The sequence below is a fragment of the Excalfactoria chinensis genome, chromosome 3 (assembly GCF_039878825.1).
Source record: "Excalfactoria chinensis isolate bCotChi1 chromosome 3, bCotChi1.hap2, whole genome shotgun sequence".
Taxonomy (NCBI): domain Eukaryota; kingdom Metazoa; phylum Chordata; class Aves; order Galliformes; family Phasianidae; genus Excalfactoria; species Excalfactoria chinensis.
Window position 1 is genome coordinate 64,744,006 of NC_092827.1, and position 9,272 is coordinate 64,753,277.

At 45.9% G+C, this 9,272-nt stretch overlaps 1 protein-coding gene across 4 annotated transcripts; it reads right to left on the reverse strand.

Moving 5' to 3' along the window:
• Positions 1–577: 577 nt before the first annotated feature.
• TBXT (T-box transcription factor T) lies at positions 578–8,467 on the reverse strand. Of its 4 annotated transcripts, none has more exons than XM_072332398.1 (8): positions 8,256–8,467; positions 7,912–8,176; positions 7,628–7,762; positions 6,901–6,962; positions 6,746–6,807; positions 5,603–5,779; positions 3,933–4,062; positions 578–2,485 (listed from the first exon to the last, which is right to left on the reverse strand). In XM_072332398.1, the coding sequence occupies exons 1-8, from the start codon at positions 8,453–8,455 to the stop codon at positions 2,218–2,220; spliced, it is 1,299 nt and encodes a 432-aa protein (XP_072188499.1). In that variant the 5' UTR covers positions 8,456–8,467; the 3' UTR covers positions 578–2,217. The 4 variants fall into 4 exon arrangements, with proteins under 4 accessions (XP_072188499.1, XP_072188498.1, XP_072188501.1 ...); XM_072332397.1 differs by having other exon boundaries at positions 3,933–4,065; XM_072332400.1 differs by lacking the exon at positions 578–2,485 and having other exon boundaries at positions 5,674–5,779.
• Between the last annotated feature and the right edge of the window lie 805 nt (positions 8,468–9,272).

The window sequence follows — 9,272 nt, forward strand, 5'->3', positions numbered from 1 at the left end:
GGACAGGAGCTGGGCTGCCCTCCTCTGAGCGCTGCAGTGGGCTGCCCACAAGAGGCAATGTGATGAGGCATCCTGCAGGCCTTGCAGGCCCCTCCAGGTATAAGCTCCAGCTCACAGAGGTGGCTCCTGCAATGACTGACTGTCAACCAACACCCAGTGCACCCCAAACAAAACAAAAAAACAAACAAAAAACCAATACAATTCTCTATTAAACTGCTTACCTCCACATTTCTTTAAGTTCCCATTGACTATTGGGGCCCATTGACTGGGCTGTGGAGAACCCTCTGGTCTTTCACCCAGAGCTGTGCTGTGTATCCAGAACCATTTGTGAAACCACTCTGCGAAAGCTGGACATACTGTGGGTTCTGTATATTTGGTGTATATGAATCAGCTTTCCCATCCACCCCCAAAAACTGAAAATTAATCATCGAGTTTATTTAAGAATCTTTACTCTTTTTTCTTTTTTTTCCAATTTAAATTATACTTCCCAAGTACAAGTAAAAAAAAAAACAATAATAATAATACAATGAAATAACACTATCTTCTACAAAATATTCTAAATAATAATGCACTTACATCATTTACACGATTTCCTTTCACAATAAAATAGGAGAGCTTAGATCGATATTTACACTATTGACAGAGAACAGGGTTGCACAGCTATCTGCTGCTGGTACAGTCTCTTGATGGAGAACATCTGAGAGACCACATCCTGCAGTTGCACGCAAATCCTTCTGCAGGGTAAAAACCCTGGCACAATCCTTCTGGGTGCAGGGACCTGCCCGTAAGGTTCCAAGGAGACTGACGTGGTGGCAAATATTTGCTTCTTCTGCTCAAAGCTGCCACCACAGCTCCTGAGCACACAATAAAGAGTTACTTGAGGAATTCCCTGATTTATGATTTTTGCTTCAGTACATTAGGCACTTCGTTTTAAAAGTTATCCACTATGGCTTATGTAAGACAAACCATTTACCCCAAGATATGAGCTTGCCAGGGAGAAGGAGAAACAGACAAGTCCGAAGGCACCCTTTGGGCCAATGAGTTAGCCTGCATTAGAAATTTAAGTCATCGTACTCGGTGTTTTATCAAGACCTGGCCTTCCCAGCAAGACAAATAACATATTTTAAAGCTTAGTATATCTGCACTTTTCCTCCAGCTATTGGGGACCGTAGTTTTCCCCTCACAATAATTTAACTACTGACACCCATGTTGTTCGATGTGCCATGGGGTGACAAATCCTACACATCATTGTCTAAAGAAATACACTGCAGATTGACAGATTATTTACATATCTTAATGTGTAGACAACGAAAATGCAACTTAAGAAATAATAAATACAATTCAACAGAGTATAACACTGAAAAAAAACAACCATATATATTAGAATGATTCTCCAGGTATTGAATTCCCTCCCTTTAAGGCCTGAGCAAGAGATCATAAAAGACCGTGATGCTTTTCAATGAGTTGAAATGGTTTTAGATAGGATTTCCCATTAGACACCGGCTGTTTGAAATAAAGATGTTTAGCAGAGCAGACAGGTGTCTGAATATGATCAAACAGCAAAACTTACCTCGAAAAGGAATCTTTGGGGCGAAACAATTTAGATCAAACGATAATACTGTAATTTATTAGGAGGAAAACAGTTCTTGCAGATTGTCTCAACATTAATTCAGCAGCAAGGAAACAAGCATACAGTTAAGAACACAACGTATCTGTGAGACAAATACGCATTAGTGCACATGATTTTCCAATAACTTCCATCCTCAGCTACACTTGTGCAGAATTCAAAATGCTTCTACCTAGGTGGTTAAGAACAGTCTAATATGGCTATTCCTAGGTTTGCCATTAATAAAAAAACAGTAAGGAGTAACTTACTCGAGAAAGTTGTCCAGATGCCAAACTTCAGGTTTCAGAACACTGAGAAATTTGGAATCTAAGTCAAAATCTTAAAAATTAGACCTATCAAGCTAGAAAACAAAAAAGATGAAAAGCAGTAAATCTGCTCTCAGAATTGCACGCTCACCAGATTTGTAAACTCTGCATGAAGTTAACGATGGTCTGTTCACTATCAGAGACATAACTTGGATGCTCTACGCAAAGCGGTGCAGATGCTTTATCTACAATTTCCTTCACGTCTCCTTTTTCTCTTCTTTGAGGATTAAGCGTTTAAAGTAATTCAGTAGCTAAAAAAGTCTGTCCTAAAGTAGAGGTCTGAGTTTACATGGAAGGTGGGGTGATGGGTGTCCACATGGATGCCAGCCGAGTGTGTGCAGAGGCATCGTACTGGCTGTCAGGAAGGTCTGCAGGTGCTCCTCCATCGTACAGAGGGGATGCGGAGGTGGTGGCAGTGACGGGATGTGGGAGAGCAGTGTAGTGCACTGGAGAGCCACGCAGGAACTGGGAGCTCAGGCCATTGGACATCCCGCTTGACTGAGATGCTGGGGTAATGGTGTTGTTGCTCACAGACCATAGGTTTGGGTACTGACTGCAGGAGAGAGAGCGACAAACATGACAGGTTATTAGCGACTGCAGGTTCCGTTGGCAGGTGCTCAGTTTACTACGCAGCCCCAGGCCAGCTTCACTTGTCCTTCTAGTCCTTGCCAACACTCTACAGCCTACTGTCTCCCTCTCTCTCCCCCCAGATATGTACACAAACATGCTCAGATGTACATATATATATATATGCAAACACATGTATGGATTAAGCGAAACAAGCTGATTCAGTGAAACTCTGTGGGAACAAGTTAAACACTGTGCAACACTACACAGCATTTTCTATTTAGAGATCCCGAGCAGTTTGAAAAAAAAAAAAAAAAAAAAAAAAAAAAGGAAAGTAGAATTATTATTAGTAGTACTTTACAGAGGCTTAGACAAAAGAGATGGCAGAAGTGCCTTCTTCAAGGTCCCGCAGTTCCAGTTCTCTGGATTTTATCTACTAGACAACTCTTAATTCAGCAACTGAAATTCAGTGGACTTTACAACTTCCCAAGTACGTATCATGAGGTCAGACATGGAAAGAGATGCCAGGAGTATCTGTTTACTTGATAAACACACGTTTGGGGCCAAAACTTCTCTTCAGGAAGGCAGCAGTCTTACACTGGTTAGTAGTACATACCCTAATAGCTAATTGCCAGTGAGCATGGCTCAAAGAAGGATGTTTGCCACAAACTAAGTGGTAGGAACGAGCTGCCAAGAAAAGATGCCCAAGCATCAATTTTCTGTGGTTAACAGTAGAGATTTTACCACCTCAGCTGTGTTCCTTTGAATTTTCATCTCCATGAGACTGAGGGTAACTAAATCATGGAATAGAATCACAGAACCATTTAGATTAAAAAAACAAACCTTCAAGATGACCAAGTTCAACCACAACCTCTGCTAAAGGACTGAAGCTTTAAGATAACTAAGCACAAAGAAGAGAAAAGATGCCTTTATGCAGTCTATTGTCAGTACGACTTGATGCTATGTTGGCTTATTGAACACCACCTAAATAATTAATTACTCCCCCAACAACTTCCTCCTTCTCCATGCTGCCCTTCGCTGCCCCCTTTGTAACAGAACAAGGGTTTGTGGAGCTGAATGGGTAAATAGTGACTAAAATGAGACAGATCAAATAGAAATTTTCAAACTCCATTTTGTTTAAAAGCAAAAAAAAGTGAAACTTAAAGGAACATCCTCGAATTCAATGGATGCTTAAATGATTTTTGATCTATAAAAATATTGCTGTCACAAGTATCTGTCTACATTTCCAAAGCATTAAAGCTAATGTGTATCTGTTTAAATGATCTGCTCTCTTTGCTCATAGTTCTTTCACAGAGCACCCCCTACAGCTGGTGATTTGGCATGCGACCATAGGGATTTTTCAGTTTGATGGTGAGGCTCTGCCTCCTTTTTCAACCTTCTCTTAGTAGTGCTGCTGAGGGATGAATTCCTACCTGGAGCTGGTAGCCGTGCCAGTGCTGTGGCTCATGGGCAGCATAGCTGTGTGTGTGGGAACTCCCAGAGAGGACCAGTTGTCATGGGACTGGAGCATGGGAAGGCAGGCAGAGGAGTTATCAGCGTAAGCTGCTGAGAAAACAAGCAATCACATCAATGCACTAGAATGAGAACAAATAACAATCTTTTATTCTAATGCAATGGATCACTTTAAAACCCCCTCCTACTACTGGCTTGCAAAAAAAATAGTAATTAAAAGATGAAACACTTCCACAAAGAAAAACAAAGTCATCTACCAGTTGTGTCAAGCTTACAGTTTCGCTGGCATTGCTGATTGCTTAGCTTATAACTGTACAGTCCTACTTCTGTGAAGGATCTACAGACACACACAAAAATCAGTCTTCAAGCAACCTGCTCATTCAGATCATGCTTCCTTACCAGCAGAAAGGCTCCTTACTCACACTATTTCATCTCTATTCCAAAGCGCCTTCCTTACTGCCATCACCTGCACTGTCAATAACAGTCTGGCAGCCCTGGATAATATGCAGTCTGATTCACATATCATAGCTCTGAGTTGAGAAGACTCTGAAGTTTGCTTTAGGCATCATGGAGAGTGATTGGACTGTGGCTTAAACCACACAGCGGGTGACCAAAACTGGCCATCCAACACAGCAAAGCCATTGAAAAGCTATAAAGGGAACCCTATACATCCACGCAGCACTAGGAAGAAGTTGCACTGCCTGCTGGCAAAGGGAAGAGAATAAATGGTTTCCTGCTGAAAACCTGGGAAAGAGGAGGAACACTGGAAGTGTTTTTTCTTTCAATTTATTTCAGGTCAGCAAACTTGCCCATAATGTCCAGATGTAAAGAAAGCCAAAGGAAAGCTGGTTTTCCTCTTTAAAATGACCTACAAAGCTACACATCCATTTGACCAGGCAGCATCTAGAAGGCTATGTATTAATACACAGTTCAAGCACCTTTCTAGATGGAAACCTTCAGCATAGGCAAAAGCTGTTACCAATCCTTTGCCAGAGCAAGGGGAAAAACATTACTAAAAATGACCTCAACTTCTGTTCCTTATGCATCTCCACTTTAAGGCACTAAGCCTTAATCTCCTTGGCTGTTTCTGAGCACCACTGATAAACAGTTCTGCAATTCACTCAGCTCCACATTGTTAATGTGATACATCCAGTTGTGACACACTTTTTGAGGACAATCTTTACACATTAATATAAACCACAGCAATAGGTAAGTAAAACTGATTGAACGAGGCCCTCAATTATTTGCTTAAACACGTTAACAACAAGTAATCCCATTACAGAACTAGACATGAATGACTTCATTTCATCACGTCCCCTATAACTAACAAATGAAATCCTCGCTTTCAAATAAGTAAGTTTAACCTCATCAGTCACGGTAATTCAAGAATACATAGCAAAACCAGTACAACACAGTCTAACAAATCAGGGGCCAACAGTTCTATATAAACTCATTTTTTCCACTGCAAAGACTGTGGAAATGCATATTCATTGTCACTCTTGCAACGCTACCCCCCTTCCCTCTGACCAAACTGATCCAGAGAGCAACCGCTATTTCTGCAGCATCAGTCCAGATGCACATTGCTCAAAGCTCACACCCCATCTTCAAACAGCTGCAAAGTACAACTTACTTGGTGAGTTGTTTCTATGGGTGTAGGGGTTGGGGTAGGGGGCAGAACGGTGATTCCTCAGCGGTGAGTACCTTTCACAGCTGTGAGCAGGGGACAGAGACAGGGGTGCTCCAAACTGAGGATGAGGATTGGCAGGTGGGCACAGAGTCCCAGTTCCAGGAATAAGCCAACTACCTACTGTGAGAGAGCAAGAGTTAACAACCGTGAGGATGTGATGCAACCAGACACTGAAAGAACAGCATGGTGACAAGGTAAGTAAGTGATCCAAAAAGAAACGCACACTCATGAAAGGAGAACTAGTTGCAATATAGCTGAGAAGTCTGGAATCCTACAACTTCTCAAACAGTCTTATGAAGAAAAATTGAGAAACCGCATAGAAAAAGCCACGCATCGAGTTAATATTTGTTAAAATTCCCATTTAATTGCAACCGCAGTAAAGCAAGAAAACACTGAAATGGTTAAGCTCTCCCTTAGGTGGGAAGGATGTGCTCAGTAACAGCATAATTGTCAGTCGTAAATTGCTCTTGTGGGGGTCCCAATGTATAGCTAAGATCTGAAGTTTCTCAATGTGCTAGAAACTCTCACAAACTAAATCTCTTTGCTAAAACAGAGTAATTCCTACTGCGGCTGAACTCCTCCTTTTATAGGCTACAGACAAATTTTGGCAATAACCCTTTAATCACAGACCATTGAGACACTACTGCTTTTTACTCATCTAAGAGAACTTCTCAAATAAATGCCCCTAATTGTACTACAGAAGTACAATTCCAGCAAGTTTCTACTGTATCTTTAAATAAGCATTAATTTCCATATCTAAATGAATACTGCTTTCCTTGAATGTCTTTTTGGAAAAGAAGGTCAATGCAAGATCTTAAGCAAGAAAATGCTTAAGATAATACTGCTGCCTTTACCACACCTTTATATGATGATCTCTAAGGTCCCTTCCAACTCGCACGATACTATGATACTATGATATATCATAACGTTTATACAACCACAAGACTGCACAAAGAGCAGATTTGAAGACTGGTGATGTTATCTCCTTACAAACCAGCACGCCAAGCAGCAAACGCTGCTCTCCAATTTTTGCTTAATAGAAGAATTCAGAAATATATTCACAAAGCAAAATGAAAGCAAACATACACTGTGAGTATCCAGACTGCTGGCTGTCTCCCGCTTCCTCCATCATGTCCTTGTGATCATTTCTATAAAGGAAAACATGTCAAAAGTTAAGGACGTGGTTTCACAAACCTACACAATAAATCCATAAACTTCAGAATTGAGTTAAGAGCTCTCACCTTTCCTTTGCATCAAGAAATGCCTTCGCAAATGGATTGTATTTAATTTTTAAAGCTGTGATCTAAAAACAACAACGAATATCTTGATTACCATACAGAAATCAAAGACTTGAATATGGACTTTCCAGTGAAGTCAGGGAAGTCACAGAATTTTGAGGAAATAAGATTAGACCACGTACACCAATTAAACAGCATCTAATGTCCGAAGCGTTAGCAGTGGGCTAGGAATTGGTCCCACCACCTCAAATCTATGTGACCAAAGTGCCCACATTTATCTATCAACTAAGGCAACAGTTAAGAAAAATAGTACACTACAGGGTTGGAAAAAGGTCTAAATTTCAGGACAGAGCAGAATGGGCATCAATAAATCTCAAAAAGATCGTCAGTTTATAGATTCATGCCATATAGACGTGCCTTTTGGCTAACATCAAGGCCAGTTTGGAGAATAGCACGGCCAGCTATTTTACAGTGCAATTGAAAACTGCAACTCTTGTTTCACACCACATCAGTTTGTCTCAAATAATCTATTAAAATTAATTTGCATATACACTGGGACGGGAATCAGAAGTTGTGAAAACCCGAGGCATGCATAAAAAGACATTAAGCTTCAGATTCAGCACAGAGAGAAATGAAAGCAGTGGCACAAGGCCCATCAGTTTGCTGGGTAACATGCACTTTGCCACCTGGAAGGCTGCGAGCACCAGAGGCCTCTGCCTGCCACACATACCTCCTCGTTCTGGTATGCCGTCACGGCGATGAACTGGGTCTCAGGGAAGGAATGGCTGGTGATCATCCGCTGCGGGCCACCCACCCGCACGATGTGGATGCGGGGCTCGTACTTGTGCAGGGAGTTGAGCATGATCTGAGAGCAAAGGGACACGGCAGGTGAGCAGGGACCATGCGTGGGCTCGGTGCCTCCACTGCCCACTCTTAGGCTGACGGTTAGACTAGCTGATCTTAGCGGTCTTTCCCAACCTCAATGATTCTATGCATCTACGTTAGCCCACCTACCTGCCCGCCGCCGTTGAGCTTGTTGGTGAGCTTGACCTTGCTGAAGGAGACGGGCGCCTTCATCCAGTGGGCGCCAAAGTTGGGTGAGTCGGGATGAATGTAGACGCAGCTGGGCGCCTGCGGCTCCGGCTTGCCACCCGGCACCCACTCGCCATTGACGTACTTCCAGCGGTGCCCGTCGGCCGCCATGAAGTCCAGCAGGAAGGAGTACATGGCGTTGGGGTCCAGCCCTGACACGCTCACCTTCAGCACCGGGAACATCCTCCTGTAGGGCGACACAGTGGCGCGAGGGCCTGATCCCGGTCCCCGCTCCCCGGCCCTCCGTCCCACCGCCCGGCCTCTACCTGCCGTTCTTGGTGACGATCATCTCGTTGGTGAGCTCCTTGAAGCGCAGCCACAGCTCGCCGTCCTCCAGCGCCACGCGTAGCTCTCGCTCCGTCGGGTCTCCCTTCTCGCTGCCCGCCTGCAGCTCGCTCTCCACCGCGCTCAGCAGGTGGTCCACTCGGTACGCCGGAGCCTTGCCCGCGTCCTCCGGGGAGCCCATGGCCGCCCCCAAAACCCCCCCCCTTCCCCGAGCGCCGCCGGCGGGGCCCGGCTGCCTCCGCCCGAGCTCGGCGGCCCCTCGCCCGCTGCCTCCGGCCGGGGCCGCCGTTATACCCCGCCATAAACGCCCCCCCGTGACATCACCGCGCCGGCGGGAAGCCGCCACCGATTGGCGGAGCTCCGCTTTGATGTGCCCGCCCGGGTCGCCGATTGGCTCCCCGCGGCCATATCAGAGCGCGGCCCGCGGGGGGGCGCGCCGCGAATTGCCGCCCGCGGGACGCAGCGCGGCTGTTTGATGCAAATCCCCACATGTTGGCACCTCCATCAAAGAGCCCGGCCCGGTCGCCGCGCCGCGGAGGAAATGGCCCATCGCGGCCCCGGCTGCGCCTCGCTCCCGCTGTCAGCGTCCGGCCGTAGCGCCCGGCCCCGTGCGGGCGGAGCTCGGAGCGGGGAGGGGCCGAGGATGCTCCCGGGATGGGCAACCTCGGGGCTGCGGCGGTGCGAAGGAGGGATGCGGTTTATTGCCCTCCGCGAGCATCTCTGGGCCGAGGGCGAGAGGTGACAACGAGCAGGAAATCGTTCAGTGGGCGCTCCTTGAACAACAACAAGTGACTTAAACGGGAGCGAAGAAGAGGGGGGAGGGAAACGGCGAGGGGCGAAACCGAGGCTCTGTTCACAAACACGCTCACCCGCTCTGCCGTCGCCGACGGACGTCCCGGGACGGTGCCGTAGCCCCGCTACCCGCGCCCCGTCCCGACTCTGCGAGGGCCTCCGTGCCCGGCAACGAGCGCCGCAGGGCAGACAGCGGCGGAACGCAC

Bases quoted from the DNA above. Each gene is read 5' to 3' on its own strand.
- TBXT (XM_072332397.1), bottom strand. From the start codon at position 8,455: ATGGGCTCCCCGGAGGACGCGGGCAAGGCTCCGGCGTACCGAGTGGAC. The intron at 8,177-8,255 runs GTAGAGGCCGGG...GTCGCCCTACAG, and splicing joins ATCGTCACCAAGAACGGCAG to GAGGATGTTCCCGGTGCTGA. The intron at 7,763-7,911 runs GTAGGTGGGCTA...CTTTGCTCTCAG, and splicing joins AGCTCAACGGCGGCGGGCAG to ATCATGCTCAACTCCCTGCA.